Raw genomic sequence first — 15510 nt, 5'->3', positions numbered from 1 at the left:
GATGTACGTGCCGAGTGAACGTGCGCCAGGATTTTACAGAGAAATTGAAGTTACCGTCGACGAGGCAGAGGCATACAAGGAAGGGCGTGCGGCGCTGGGGTTGCGTGCAATGCGCCGCGATAAGGCGTGGCGGAGGAGCGATGTCTCGTGTGTCGATCTTACTGGTGAAGAGTGAAGGATTGGGCTCACAGGCATGTCCTTGCAACATTGTCACGTGTGGCACTGGGTTTTCTTTGGTGGAAGCTCTATCATCAGAATCTCAGCCATGGTGGCTGCAAATCAACAACCCAGAAGGCAAGCAAGTTCAGTCTCGGGACCTGCTCTGTGAGCATCAACGCCGTCGGACGCGTTATGGAGATCATCTGCGCGAACGCAAAGACAATGTGAGCTATATAGTATTTGGGGGGTATCCTGCAATTATGCACAAACAGCCGTCTCTAAAATGCAGTCGGTCAAAAGAAGCCTCTCCGCTTCCAGTCAATCTGAAGAAATGCATCGTCCACTGACAATCCTCCTCTTTCTACGCACAAATGGCCAGCAGATGCGCCGTTGCCATTCCACGGCAACGATCCAAAGCAACTTGAAGCCAATCTCCATGTACATCAAAGATCGGTAATAACTCCTGTCAATGCCAAGCATGGGTCATGTAAATCATTATGTCGTCATCTTCATCGCGGCGGGAACCCCCGGGTACGCGGTAACCTGCCTTGTCATGCCCGCGGCAAGCGCCGGCTTCACTCTGCATCCCACGGGAGGTCTCTTTCGTGGACGCGGATGCAAGTCAGGTAGCTCGTCATGCTGTTCACGGGTGGTGCCGCAAGCGCGGGTCGCCCGTCCGGACTCGGCGCATTGGACTCCCGGTCCATCTCGAGCTCGAGCCCCGTGCCCATTAGCGGCCGCACAATCTCCCTCGCGGCTGCCTTCAGCTCATCGATACGCTTCTCGAACCGCCGGAGGTTGTCCCTCGAGTACAATTCTGGTGACAGCTTGAGAAATCGTTTGCACTCGTCGTGATCCAGGAACCCACTCCCGCTGGGGGACCCAAGCGTCCGATAGGTCCGGCCTATGCTGGCAAGACTCGGGAGGGTTGCAGCAGCCTGCACGGCCGCAGACGTGCGGTCCCGTGGACGGTGTCGGTCCGAGTTTGACGGCGGTTCCTGGGGTATGCTTGTCCCAGACGTGTTGTCTGCGAGCCATTGTCGGAAAAAGGAGACGGCGAGCCAGTCGAGGAACGAGGTACCCGGGCTTGTCTTCTCACCGCGCGAATTCGTGAGTGTCAGCCTAAACAAACGCCCTTCGATGCGAGAGACCGTCTCTTCGAGCTCGTCCACCTTATCTTCGATGATGTCGAGAACTGAATCTGGCAGAGCATGCCTGATGCTCCTCTCTCCTGCCGGCCACTGTCCGACGACGTGGATCAGAGCCTCTTGGAATATGATTTTGCTACGTGCAAGGTAGCCAAGCCGAAGATAGCTGACCGGGTATTTGGCTATCTGCTTCCAGAGGCGGGTCTGAAACTGGAGCAGGTGGTGATCGACCCGGGGCCCAGTGACTGCGAGGGCGTCGTACTGATCTGCAAGCGTAAGGAGGGACTTGCACTGGACATATGCATCTGCGATGTTGATGCCGTCCAGGATGGGAGGATAATTGTAGAACACTCTGAACAAGTTATCGTAGTCGCGCAGCAGGTCGATTTCTGCTTGGGAAAGCGGCGTTTCGGGCTCGGTCCTTGTGGGAACTAGTGACAAGTTTGCAACAGAGCGGAAGAACGAGCCATTGGAGTGTGTGTGCTGATGTCCCGATGGTCGATTCCTCACAACCGGGGTGTTCGCGGTACGTCCGCTGCCGCCCCCGAACAAAGATCCAGTTGCTGTCGATGGATTGGTTGTAGCCTGGGGCGCTGGCTCGGCATCCTTCTGGATGAGCATTGGTATGTCATCCCTTCCGGTGCCCGGGTCTAGTTCATACCGCCACCGCCTCCTCGGCTCCGAAGATTGGCTGTCGGAATTCGTTGTTCGTGCCAATTCGTTATTATTCGTGCTTCCCACAACACTACCCTCAGTTGAGCTGCCGCCACGGCTGTCCTCTCCTATTCTCGCAAGGTCCCGAGTCGGCGGCTCTGGTAGCGCCGGCACCACAGCGGCCTTGGACCATTGCCGGCTGGTGCTAGCCTCGAAGAAGCCGGAGCATCGTGTCAGGGTGTGGCGATGCAGCAGGTACCGGTTTTCGACGTGCCCGGCCTTGATGAAAATCTCGACATCGCCCGAGTGGTTGAAGATTGGAAACTCATTCTGAGGGACGTAGGAAGTGCCGCCGGCATGTGATCTGTTGTAGCGCTTGCTCCTCGAAGACGCATAGGGGCGTGAAGTCGAGGTGCGGGCGGAGACGACGGACTGGGCGCCCCTGACCGTGAGCGAGGACGACGGCGGCGAGTTCTTGTCGCGATCGGGTTGCGAAACCATGGGTGCGGGCCTGTGGGCAAGAGACTTTACGATGTCTGGTGTTGACCGAAGCTGGTCCCTGGCCGCGCAGGGCGGCGGTCTCGAGCTGTCACTGCAAGCCCAGGGTGTGCAGGCAGGCACAGCTGGAGACAGCAAGTCACCTCAAACCCATCCAGCAGACCAGCGTGGGAGGGTTGAGGGCGGTGGTCGTGGTTGTGTGCGCAGGCGTGAGTGTCTCAAATGCGGTCTGGCACGGGGTGCGGAGGGGCTTTCGAGTGCGGTCGTGAGTTTCGGCGGGTGAGCTAGAGCAGAGCAGCGTCGGTGTATTTATTGCACGCCAGGCTGCTGTGGTCCTGACAAGATTGAGGCTGGAGTAGTCTGCTTGCGGTTGTCGTGGGTATGGGTCGACAAGGCTGTGTTGTAGTTTCCAGCAAAGATCGTGCACATGGGAGGAGCTGTCAGATGGAGGTGGTGTATGCACGCACGGAACAAGTCACAAGGAACAACAGGCGCCCCCGGCAAGGACAAGGCGAATGCGCGGAGGTCGCGTGAAGAAGCATTGAGCAGGGCGGCGGTCGAAAGAGGGAGCTCCTATGAGGGGGCAGCCAACTGATTGCCCTGCTGCACGTGTGGGTGTGTGGACGACAGTGTCCCACGCCGTCGCAGCCAGTCAGGCTCTAGCCTGGCCGCGTCCCAGCTGAACGTGCAGCAGCTGCCGGTTTCTCATCTGAGGCTCCTGGTTCATTCGTTGGTCGTCCATCGACGTCAGGCTGTGTGTGTATGTGCGTCTGCCAGCAGTCCGTGGGAGCCCTCTTTCGCCACTTCCCCTTACCTCTAAACCACTTGAAAGGAAGGCCGCCGAAACGACTCGCTCCCCCGACATCAATGTACACACAGAGACGCCTCAAGCACATTCGGGCTTCTTGGCTCTGGAATCCTCCAGGCCGTGTCATTATACAGTTCCGAATGAACCACCCGTGCTGGCCGCACTTCATGAGAAACCACGACAGCCAAAAGAGCAGCACGTTCCAATCACCAAGAACCGTGTAACAAGTCGGTCACCTCTGCTCCGGCATTCACGGTTGGTCCATTCGGCATATGCACGCACGTACAGCTTAGTGCAACTCACGCCTTTGCCTCCAGTCTGCCTTGCCAGCATGGCCGCCTCCACTTTTGTGTCAAGCAGGCAACCTTGGAAGCCATGGCAGCAAGGAACAGCAAGCAAAGCAAACTGCCATGAGCGGATCCGGCGCGGCCAGTCCGGCCGCCACCACGACTCGCTCCACAACTAAAAGATGGCTGGCTGGGGTCCACTCTCACTATCGATAAGCGTACACGGGCCGCGCCAGCCCCGGCTGCACGCAGCACCCGTGGACACCACCACGGACGGGAACCCTCGCAGCCTCGGTGACAAGCCTGAGGCGTGGGTGGCCCCTTGAAGTCGTGTGCTCCTTCGAAAGCGGCCAGCTTATCCACGCCTTGCTTACCTCGTCACGCCACAGACATTGATCCTGGTAAGCAGTCACTGCCCGCTCCTTGTGGCTCCCACAGCGACAGGCCGTGTCGCATTCTTGAACAAGATCGCTACACCGCGCGTATGTCCAATGGCATTGGTCACAGCGCATCGTCTTGAGCTGAATTTAAAGCTTATCATCTTTAGGAATCTATTGAGCTTTGCGTACCTAGAATTGTTACACACGTAATGGTAGTCAAGTAATCGTGAAGCAGTAGCAGTAGAACGCCGATGTGATCCCAAAATCCAGTAGGGGCCGAAATTGCAGAACCTAACCCCCCTCCCCGCGAGTTTTTGCGCCAGTCATGATTGAAAAAGAAAGCGTATCCGAGCCAAGTATCGACATGATCCTTTGCGTGCCATTAGATCATTTCCACCTCGACATTGACAGCCTGCTGAGGTATCGTGGGCCCCACGGGTGAAGGGGACACAGCTGCAGACATGGGGGCTGCACCTTCAAAAACGGGAGGGTTGGAGCGGAGGTTCTCAAAGGTGCGGTTGAGATCCTTGCTGACGAATTGGCCCTGCTGGAGGTTCTCGGCGAACAGAAAATAACCTTCAGTGGCCTCGACAAGATATGACTGCAGGCCACGACTCTCGAGCTGGATCTGCACATTGGTAACGGGGAAGTGATTCTCAATATACCGAGCCCATCCACGAGCTGCGGCTTGGATGTGCTCGTCCTGGCTGAGCCTGCTCCAGCCAATGCCAAGGTGCAGCGTAAAGTTGTCGATGCTAGGCTGCGAACTGGCAGCTGAGCTGAGCGCCTCTGCGTCGCGGACGGGGCTTGAGCGATTGGAGCGCGAGCCGTTCTCTGGGATCGACACGGCAGTCATATCCAGGCGCTGGGACTTGTTGGTTCTCAATGACGGGCGAGTTTGTTGGTCGACAGCACGAGCCTCCTCGTCCTTGCGTGCCTTCTCCGCGGCGGCCTTCTCTTCCAACCAAGTGCCAGATTGGCTGCTGGCCTCAGAGACATACGAGGACTTCTTGATCAAGGTCATGCCAGGACCAAAAACCCAGCCATCTTCGGACTCCTTGACAGGCTCAACGGTGGACAGCTTGGCTTCGGCCACGTCAAGATTGACCCCAGCTTCGTCTCTGGACCGTTTGCGGCTTGTCCGTGTAGTGCTCGCCATTTGCATTTGTGCGAACCCTGGCTGCATGCCCGAACCAGAGGCGAGGTTATTGAATAGAGTGGTTTGGTGGCCAAAGTTAGCCGCGCCGAAGGGCTGATGGGCCACACCGGATGGCATAGTCAGGACTGGCGAGGCTGTGCGTTGGAAGGCCATGGTGAGATGTGAGTGTCTGAGTAGCTAGAAAGGAACTTGTATAGTATTAGACAGCTCGGGGAGGTGGGTGATGGGCACGACGTTGCTTCAAGAGCAGGGTCTGAGAATGGGTAGTCCAGCAAAGTGGAACAAGGCACCGGGGCTCAAAAGATGATGTGCAGACCTGTCAACGAAGGACAAGGGCTAAAGAACAGGCACTAGACAAGATAGGGTGCCAATTGGAGGAGGAGGAGGGAGAGGCAGGATACGCGTGAGGATACCTGGGGAGGGCGTAGGTCTGACTATTGACCGTTCGGAGTGGCTGCAGGAGATGGCAGGTGTTTGGTTTGTAAGTGAGGGCTCGATGAGCCACGATGGGAATCAAGAGCAACAAGCCCAGACTAGCACGGGATGGACCGTATCAAAGGTCACAAGACGACAAGGTGTGGGGGAGTAGTGAAGAAGGCTTGGGGTATTTGAGAGAAGAAGGGTTCACGTAGTAGTTATGGGGTGGGCAGGAGGTGGGAGAAGGATGGATGTCGTGCGAGAAGGGGAGAGAGTTTGGGGGTGCCTGCGAGAGAACAGTGGGAGATAAGTCGAGGTGCAGTGAGGACTGGAATGGGCGACGTGAGAGTCGAAGGCTTCCACCCGGAGAGGTGCATCCTGGGGAGACCAGGATTTGCTGCCGCTCCGGCTTGCCATTGGCCGAACCTCCCAGCGGCGCGCGGGAGTGCCGTGGGCGAGCAGGTACGTATCCAGGCAGGCTTGGCTCTGGAGGTACTCCGTACCTTGGTAGCGACCAGGAGCTCGTCCGCTCCATCTGTGCCGGGACGTCGCAGCTGCTCGTACAGCCAAGCTCGGATCCTCCCCAAGACGAGCGGACACTCTAACCTGGGCGAGACCCTAGGAGACAAGACAAGCTAAGTGCGGCGCCGGGCACACGACAGAGCACCAGTCCGGGTGGGGCTCTCTTGAATCGTCGCGGACCTCGCGGTTGGCTGGACAAGCACCTCTCACGCCACAGGAGGGGGATACAAGGTTATGAAGTACTACTTGTGTGAAATTGCCACGGTGATGCGGGACCAGGTACAGGAAGGGGAAGTTTCTCGCTCGGGTGGGTCTAGAGCACTCTGAGAGATCATGGATGGAGTCAGCTCTTGGAACCCTGAACCTGGGGGGATCCCGATGCCGTGCAGGCTTGCTGTGATTCGCTGCCTGTCTGGACATCATGCTTTGTCCTAAGCTCAACTGAGACGCTCTCGATCAAGCCAAGCAGGTGGAGCCCTGTTGGCAATCATTGTTGCCCCCGGATCCACCGGTCTCTCCTTTGCTCGGCCGTTGCTAGGCCCGCTCGACAGACACGCCAGCAGAATCCTTTCCCAGAGTAATCTTTTCCCAGAGTGGTCCAAGCGTGCACGACGAGACTCTGCTCCATACCTCGCAGCCTCTCTCTCCATCACTCGTCATCGTACGCTGGTGCACTCGTGATTACTTTCTTGCGCTCATGCTCCTGCGTGGGGTGGACCATGTAAAGACCTGACTAGCGTTCCTCGACTTTTCTGCCGTCCAAAATTTGTGAACATAAGTGTGTGCCGGGACGCGCTCCTGTCACACGTGCGGATCTGGAGCTCAGACGCGAAGGCGTGTTGATTGTGACGAGAATCTCGAATGTATACCTGGGTACAACATTGCTTTTGCCGTTGCTGGTAGTACTCTGAGATTCACATTGCCTAGCCATCGTCGGTTTCTCTCTATCCCTCTGCTTATAGTTGTCCTAGAAATGCCCTCGACGGTTGGTGCATCGAGACTGATAACGTGTTCAATGGAATGATTGGTCGAGTCGGATGTCTGGACTGCTTTTTACGATGTTGAGGATGAACCACGTCGTCGTGCAACGCTCACTCCCGTCGCCAGGTGAGTTTCCTTTACTTGTATGCGACGTATGCCTGGTGTGATTGCTGAGTCGTGAATGCGGCTTCGATGTCGTGCCTCTGGTAGACTTTGTGGGGTTTGTGGCTGTTGCACAGCTGGCAGCGCGTCGTTGTATATCTTAAAGCCGTGAGGTTTCCTTCCACCCAAGCCTTCTTGGGTGAAGTCGAGTACTGAGGACGCAGAGCGAGAACGCTGTCGTGCCTCACGATGCTCAGGCTTGTCCCTAGAACGAACGCTAACTGGGCAGTCCAGCTGTGCCCGCCCCAAGGTCGAAGGCTCAGGCATCCCATCGTTCTCAACTTCGTAGTTCTTTTGTTTGTTAGGTTAGCCAGATGGGCGTCAATAGAACCAATCGACAAACTTACGGTAGATAAACTCCGACTAATTGATATCACCGACGATGAACACTGAGAGTCACACTCGAGCTTGTCCGCTAGCGACCCTTCAGCTTCAGGCCACTGCTCAGCAAGCATACTTGACGATCGTGCGTCTTCGGCATGACAAGTGTCTGATGCATTGTCCGACTCGCCCACGCCTGCAGGTTGCACTAGACTGGAAGGCGAAGGCGAATGAGGCCAATCGCTTGGTTCTGCTTTGTTGTCCTGATGCTCAGAGAATCTTGCATCCGCCCCAAAATGGTGCATAATCCAATTCGGTTGTGCAGAGGAGGCTAAGCACGGCTCGCCGGGTTCATCCGGCTCTTCCATCTTCGCCCAAGTCCCGCCTTGCTGATCTGCGCAGAGTCTAAAGCTGATGTTCTTTGCGAGATAGTGTTTATAGCGCTGATGCAGCTCAAATGCATTCACTTCTGCCATGGTCAGAGAAATGGGTGTGGGTTGGAGACGCAACATCGTGCTGATTATTCGTTTCTGAGAGGAATGGAACGCGATTGTAAAGGAGAGCACAACCGGATAGCCAATATTGGACTGAGGCAAGCAGCAAGGAAAGGTCTCATAGAGATGCGGCTGTCGTTGAGGCCTGCACGGAGTTGGCTGATGCTGGCGCCCCCGTGGATGTTCCCAGGCTGCGCTGGAGATTTCGATTCTAGATGATCAGATCTGGGGCAATTGCCACCAGAATCTGGAAGACTCGCAGTGGACGGCACAGGGACATCAAGAGCATCGCGGGACATGTGGCAGATGCGGGCTGCATCGTTCCTGCCTTTATCTAACGACTCTGGGGTAGATCGCCCTTCTCGTCATTACAATCTTACGGATCAGAACAAGCACATCCATTGCAGCTGCTTAGCTCCGACGAGCGCCGATTCTGTTTGTGGCCCGTCTGAGAGGCCTGTAAGAGCCGTTTGACCATCTGGAATAATGGGTGCATGCTGCGCATGGACAGAAGTGCGGGCTGGTCGGCCACAGATAGTCATCAAGTCGAGGCCAGGGTCCAGTCGTCCAGCGACCAGACAAGACCTGCAACAGATCGCGATGCCTGCCAGGCGGCATGTTGACATATTGTTGGCGGTTACAGAGATATGATGAGCATCTCCCAGGATATTGCCAATATCAAGCCCCCCTGCGATAAACTCGGAGATACGCCCAGTGCTGATGCTCCTCGTGGTTGACGACGACGACAATCGCCCACTGGGTGAGCCTCACCTGTGCCTGAAGCTCACGCGTCGTAGATGACAAGGGCACAAACCCGAAAGCGAGTACGGCCTGGTATTTCTGCGAAGCTCGCCTGGCACTGCGTCGGCTTCATCCCTCGCGGAGCTCCATGTCCTGCCTGTCCTGTTTGTCTTGCCCTGGAGGGAGGGACTGACCTTAGCGTCCTGTCATTCCATTTCGAGATGGGGCACCTGGGCACTGCTGGGGAAAGCCATCCAAGGTCAACGTAGTGCAGTGATGCGTTCCATGGCTCGGGCCAGCTTAGTGGCACCGGGGCCACCTAGGGGATGTGCGCCCAGCTGCTCCCGTCGGTCGACGCCTGCCCGCGGCCGCCCTGGAGCCACAGCCGTTTCATTCCTGCCTGCCTGCCCTGCCTGTCCTGTCCAGGTGTCCACGCTCGCTCGGCCTCGACTCGTGCGGGACAGTGCCAGCACCCGCGAGGTCGTGTCTAATATCCTCAACGACAACCGCGGAACGCTCTGCCTTTACCCGCACATTAATAGGGCAAACCCCACGACGCCTCAAGACACCATCAAGACTTCTGTTGTCTTGTCTGCCGTGGCTGCGACACGGGCAATACGCATTACGCCCCTCTCTCCCTGGGACGACGGCCCCTGGGCGTGCACCAAGCTTACCACACACGCCGCCTAGCCTTGGGCCCTTGTTCTTGGTTGGCCACCGCTCACAACGACCTCCTTGTCGCTCGCTTTACCCTAGGTCATCAACGACAGTTCGCGCTGCCTGGCGCTGCTCTGGCATCCTGATCCTGCCGCTGGATCCTAGCAGAACCTCTCCTTGATTCATATCGCCTCCACGGCTCTAGCAGCTTGCCGCACCCTGCCCCAAGCACCAGATTGGGCCACGTCGTTCCATTACTCGCAACAGCCCATGGTTCGCCCTTGAGGTCAATCGTCCGTTCGTTCTCCACGGCTCGCAAGTAGTCTGTGAGTCGTTAATACCGCCCCTCAGATGATCTCTACTGGCCATGGCAGGCGTCGCCCCCTCTTCTGGCCAGGTATGCGATTCAATCGCTGATCACAAGCACTTAGTCCTTCACGATACTCGGAATCACCCCGACAGCCACATGCCCAGCGTCCCTCATCATGAATAATGACCTCAGCCTGTCTGGGGCTCTCGGTGGTCTGCGGATCACGAACCCCGATGACGCGAATCAGAGTCCGCCCGGCGACCTGTCTACCGATCATGTGGAAGCTTCTATTGGTCTTCCTGCCTTGTCGACCTCTCCGTCGCATCTCTCATATAACCCAATGACCCAGAGTTCCGAACAAAGCGACCAGACCGCCACCTCGGCATACAAGTCTCAGTTCGACCAGCCAGGCGATCCGTCGACATTCCCCCAGAATGGATCAAACCCGTACTCGAGCTCGGCACCTCGACCAGTCTCGGCGATGTATTCGGTAGCCAGCGCTGCCGAACGAGACCAGGCCGCGAACTCGTACAGTGCTCTTCGAAACGACAACTCACGATCCTCTGCGTACGGCGCGCCGTCACGCTCCGACTCGAGATCGAACGCCACCGGCTACCCAAACCACATTCCCTCGCGAGAGCCTAGTTATCGGGAACGAACATATCATGCAGACCGCTCCCCGCCCATAGGCAGTGGGAGCGGGCCTCTACCGCCTCGGCGAAGTTCCAAAGGGATGGGCGGCGGTTATGCTTCTGTTCCCGGTGTTCCATACGCGCCCGAGTCGCGGACTCCAATGCCTCAAGAGATGCAAGTCTCTAGCGGTAGCGAGGAATGGAAAGATCGTGGAGCGGCCGTGTCCATGCGGAAAGAGGTCGATGCCAATGGCCGGACAGTCATGAAACCGGTTAAGAAAGGTGTTAGGGACTTCTCATTCGGCCGAATACTTGGCGAAGGTTCTTACAGTACAGTCTATCTTGCGACAGATCGCCAGACGCTAAAAGAGTACGCGATCAAGGTCCTGGGCAAGAAGCACATCATCAAGGAAAAGAAGATCAAGTATGTCAACATCGAAAAGGATACCTTGAACCGGCTCACTGAACACCCCGGAATCGTTCGGCTATACTACACCTTCCAGGACGAAAACTCGCTCTACTACGTCTTGGACCTCTGTACTGGCGGCGAGCTTCTGGGTGTGCTTAAGAAGACTGGGACCTTTGATGAGGAGTGCACACGTTTCTTTGGCGCCCAAATTCTGGATGCCATCGAATACATGCATTCGAGAGGAGTCATCCATCGAGACCTCAAGCCCGAGAATGTGCTCCTTGACGATCAGATGCACGTCAAGATTACGGACTTTGGTACAGCGCGCTTGCTGACAGACCCCCGGAACCCGAAACCCCCTGGTGATCCGAACTCGAGGGGGAAAGAACAAGACGACAACCGCGCAGGCTCCTTCGTCGGCACGGCCGAATACGTGAGCCCTGAATTGCTCACTAACAAGAACGCGTGCAAAGCCAGCGACTTGTGGGCATTCGGGTGCATCATCTATCAGCTCTTGGCTGGCCGGCCACCCTTCAAGGCTGGCTCGGAATACCTGACATTCCAAAAGATTGTCAGCCTGGAGTACGAGTTCCCGCCTGGATTCCCTCCTGCTGCCCGAGACCTGGTCGAGCGGTGCCTCGTACTCGACCCAGCGCGCCGCCTTACTATTGAGCATATCAAGAACCATGAATTTTTTGATGGCCAGCCGTTTGGTAAAGGACTTTGGAAAACCAAAGCACCCCGCCTTAGGCCTTATGTCCCTCCTGCGCAAGAGCCAAAAGTCATTCAATTGAACAGTGTACCGACGACAGCGCAGGCTGCTTCTGCTTCCCGGCAGAACTTGGCAGGTTTGAATGGTAACAGAACCCCGGGTAGAATCATTACGGATATTCCGCCGCCGTCGCAACTTGATATCGAATGGTCCCCTGTTCTGAGTAGAACCAACGAAAGGATACTGAGACTCGGTGACCTCATGGTGCTGTCGACCCCCATCGCCAATGGGCCTAATGGAAAAGATGGGGATGGGCACCGAAAGCTCTCTCGTTTCTTTGGAGGTAGCACCACAAAGAAGAGACAGAGGCTTGTCATGATCACGTCAAGTGGAAGAATCATATTGGCACCAGCTGGCGGCGAAGAAAAGAAATCGAAGCAGGAAATTTCCCTGCTTGCCTCCGATTGTGCTTGGAAAACCCAGATCGATGCTAAGGGACAGACGGTCTGGACTGTGGACTCGGTAAGCATCGCCAGCATCCCTCAGATTTGTCGATCTCATTTACTTATGTGTGATAGAACGGCATGCATTACACCTTCGAGGATGCGAAAGCGCCGTCATCTCTAGACTCCTCCCGACCGACCGCGAACGACTGGATTGAAAGTCTCGACCAGGCAAAAGAATTCGCCTCGAATCTGTCAAGTTCGTACGGCGGAGATACAGGTTTTGGAGACATGCAATCTTCCATGTCTAGCCCTGCGAGTACATTCCACGGAAACAGGGATTTCCCAGCCGAGGGCTACAGCATCAGCGATAGATCTCACCGCAACCACCTCAGCAAGAGTCAAGCGAGCCTTGATGATACACTGCCCCAGAAGCGAAACAGATTCAGCAAGCGCCAAAGCAAGCAAGGACTTCAGTCTGCATTCTGAGGCGCCACCAGAAAAATGCGTCAAAACCCCCGTTCCCTGTTTCAACAGATTCTCGAGTTTCCTTTGTGGCAGTTGCCTCTTTGTGCGAGCATATTCGAGCGAGGCGCCGGCTTTTGTTTTCTTCTTGATCATCACAATAGCGGATGTATGTAGTTCGTGCATATAGTTTCAAGGGAGTTTGCTGTGGCGGTGGACAACGCAGGGTTCCTCCTCGGCCCTTGCCGAATGGCCCGGAAGGGCAGTCTGAATCGGCAGATAGCGACTCACCCATCGTGAATTCTGAAATTTGGCGGCATTTTCATGATGTTAGCACATGTCGTGTCGACGTGCCCAGTAGTATAAATCTATTGTCGTTAGTCACACTAAATCCAACCTTGGAAGTGGTGGCTCTACAGTGCGAAGTGAGTCCACTCACTGGTGGAGCGCCGCATTACACACTGTCTGCCGGACCTGACCAGCCACCAGCCACCAGCCATTCGCAGGCACCTGGGGGGAGGCAGTGTTGCAACTCGCTCAAGGTTACGCGCAACCTCGACGATTTCCGACGCGAATCCACCCCCTGTGACCTTTCTAAAGTTCGACCGGGAAATTCGTGCTTTATCGTCCTTCACCAGCCTTTGATTGCCGATCCCACTCGCGCCTGAACAGACGCGTTGTACGGGGCGCTCCCTCTGACAAGAGGATTTCCGTGGTCAAATTGGGACACCCGACTCTTGGCTTTGTCGGCACTGAAGTCCGTCCAGCCCGCGCGCGCCCCATCGCATCGCCGCACGACCACTCCATCCCCCAGTAACGCGCCGCTTAGCATCTCCACGATCTCGTCTACCCTAGCATCGCGACATTGCCAAAATCCACGAGTCAGCATGCAGCCAGGCTATCGCCCATACCCGCAACAACAGGCGCCGCCGCCGCAGCAGCAGCGGCCACCTCATACTGCCCAAGGCGGTGGTGGCGCCCAGCGTCGTGGCGGAATTGGTACGTTCACTTGCCTTGCCCAGCAGCGATCACATCACCACGCAGCCATCGTCCTCATCGCCCTCCCGTCGCTTCCCTTCCTAGTCGGCGCTGTTCTGCTAGTCTCCACTCATCATCTCGGCGCGGCACATTCTCACGCGGCTCCACTGTCCGTCTCGTGGCTGCCAAACTCGTGTTATGCGCCGCCGTTCAACGAGTTTTACTCATTGCGAACGGGCAGTCGCGATTGCCTAGAGCCACCCGAGCGAGCCCCTGACGACCCGCCATCGCCACTGTTACTTTGAGAAGAACTTGTCTAATCGTCACACCGATAATAGGCCCTATGATGTCGTCCGGCGTGTCTGGGCCGCACCACCAGCTGCCACTGAACCAGCATCAGATCGCGCAGCAGCAACAGGCTGCAGCGATTCAGGTCGAGATGGCCAAGCGCCGAAGTCGCAAGCCCACCGACAAGAACCTCCCTGACGATATCGATAATGCTACCATTGGCGACATGGCTTCTCGCTACCGAGATCTGCGCGAGTTCGAGAGGCGGCTAGACGCTACCATGACGCGCAAGCGGTTGGACATTGTTGACTCGGTCAACAGGAGCGTCAAGGTGAGACATCATGTTTAGGCATGCGTCGCTTGTGCATCGCTGACAATGCTTGCGCAGAGATGGAAAACACTGCGCATCTGGATATCGAACACGGCCGAGGACCAGGTCTGGCAAGGCAATGATCTGGACGTCAACAGCTTCGACTTCAGCTCTAACCTTGAGCCTACGTATCGCGTCAAGATTGAAGGACGGCTCCTCGATGACGAGGACGACGATTTGGACGAGGACAAGCCTGCAGTCACCGATTCCGACGCGATGGATGTTGAAAACGCGACCACTACCAAGGGCATCAAGACACAGAAATACCGCCTGTCACATTTCTTCAAATCCCTGTCTGTCGACTTCCCCGCCAACAGGAAAGGCATCGATACCAGCGTCGAGTGGAAGAAGCCTGAGCGCAACGGTCAAACTGCGAACCTCCCCCCGTCTGCCGACTTTGACGAGTTCACGTTTAAGAGGAGTGGCGATGAGACCATGAATATTACAATCAATCTCTTCCGCCACGAGGAGCCGGAGCGATATGCCCTATCGCCGGCGCTGGAGGACATCGTTGATCTTTCCGAGGCCACACGACAAGAGGTGGTTACTGGATTGTGGGAGTACATCAAGATGCTCGACCTGCAAGAAGATGAGGAGAAGCGCAACTTCCGCTGCGATGAATTGCTCCGCAAAGTAAGTTACCTTGATACGGCCAGCCGCGTCTCATGATTGCTGACAATTTCCATGTGCAGGCATTCAACATTGAAATGGGATCGATCCCAAAGCTCCATGAATACATCACACCACATCTGAAAACATTGCCCCCAGTGCAGCTCGTGTACACTGTACGGCTCGACGAGGAGTTTCACAAGAACCCGCAACCTACCGTGTACGACGTCCGCGTCGCTGTGGATGATGCGCTGCGAGACAAGATGGTCTCGTTCCTGAACAATGCTGGCTATGCAAGCATGCTCAAGGACGCTGCATCTCTCGATGATCAACTGGCGACCATCGTGCAGGCTATCCACGTATCGAAGTCGAAGCATGCGTTCCTGACTGCGCTGAGTGAGGACCCAGCGACATTTGTGCGCAACTGGCTGAGCTCACAGAAGAGGGACTTGGAGATCATTATGGGCGAGTCCATGCGTGGCGGCAGCGATAATTTCAATGGTGACGAGTGGCGGAAGGGAGGCCGGGATAGCGTCTGGAACACGGTCAACGCCCGCGAGAGCATCAGCGTCATGTTGGCAAAGCAGATGCCACAATTGCAGCAGCGGTGATTCTTGGCGTGCTATTTTCTTGGTAGACTTAGGAGTTTGGGCGCAAATCCTGAAGCGATGGATCGAGGACGTGAGAAGATCATTGGGGCCTATCTGGTCAGTTTGCATGCACAGCATCTTGATCTGGGTTCTGCATATTGTATATACGGGCAATGGCGTTCGAACGGAGCCATTTCCCCCCAGGATGTTCCAATTACTTCTTGGTCGTGAGTTTCCCATGCATCAATGAACAACGCACGAGCATAGTGAAGATACCGAGGTACCTCTACGGAGTGGATGCACGAGTACGTCATTG

General features: G+C 56.2%; 4 protein-coding genes across 4 annotated transcripts; 2 read left to right on the top strand and 2 right to left on the bottom strand.

Moving 5' to 3' along the window:
* Nucleotides 1–734: 734 nt before the first annotated feature.
* Nucleotides 735–5246, bottom strand: B0I36DRAFT_357707 (uncharacterized protein; the record flags this gene model as incomplete). The annotated part of the gene is made up of 2 exons (XM_046157844.1): nucleotides 735–2486; nucleotides 4332–5246. 2 exons carry the CDS (start codon nucleotides 5244–5246, stop codon nucleotides 735–737), a joined length of 2667 nt encoding a protein of 888 aa, XP_046018455.1.
* A 1637-nt stretch (nucleotides 5247–6883) lies between these two features.
* Nucleotides 6884–7864, bottom strand: B0I36DRAFT_391253 (uncharacterized protein; the record flags this gene model as incomplete). Its single annotated transcript, XM_046161413.1, has 2 exons — nucleotides 6884–7466; nucleotides 7523–7864. 2 exons carry the CDS (start codon nucleotides 7862–7864, stop codon nucleotides 7086–7088), a joined length of 723 nt encoding a protein of 240 aa, XP_046018454.1. The 3' UTR covers nucleotides 6884–7085.
* A 2048-nt stretch (nucleotides 7865–9912) lies between these two features.
* Nucleotides 9913–12792, top strand: B0I36DRAFT_310599 (AGC/PDK1 protein kinase). The gene is made up of 2 exons (XM_046152272.1): nucleotides 9913–11973; nucleotides 12030–12792. Exons 1-2 carry the CDS (start codon nucleotides 10039–10041, stop codon nucleotides 12381–12383), a joined length of 2289 nt encoding a protein of 762 aa, XP_046018453.1. The 5' UTR covers nucleotides 9913–10038; the 3' UTR covers nucleotides 12384–12792.
* A 581-nt stretch (nucleotides 12793–13373) lies between these two features.
* On the top strand, nucleotides 13374–15472 carry B0I36DRAFT_9817 (uncharacterized protein). The gene is made up of 3 exons (XM_046163689.1): nucleotides 13374–13956; nucleotides 14014–14628; nucleotides 14688–15472. Exons 1-3 carry the CDS (start codon nucleotides 13681–13683, stop codon nucleotides 15213–15215), a joined length of 1419 nt encoding a protein of 472 aa, XP_046018452.1. The 5' UTR covers nucleotides 13374–13680; the 3' UTR covers nucleotides 15216–15472.
* The last annotated feature ends 38 nt before the right edge of the window (nucleotides 15473–15510 follow it).

The sequence above is a fragment of the Microdochium trichocladiopsis genome, assembly GCF_020744255.1.
Source record: "Microdochium trichocladiopsis strain MPI-CAGE-CH-0230 chromosome Unknown B0I36scaffold_1, whole genome shotgun sequence".
In the NCBI taxonomy this organism is placed as follows: domain Eukaryota; kingdom Fungi; phylum Ascomycota; class Sordariomycetes; order Xylariales; family Microdochiaceae; genus Microdochium; species Microdochium trichocladiopsis.
The sequence above is the reverse complement of the archived record's forward strand: the minus strand, read 5'-3'. Positions and strand labels throughout refer to the sequence as shown.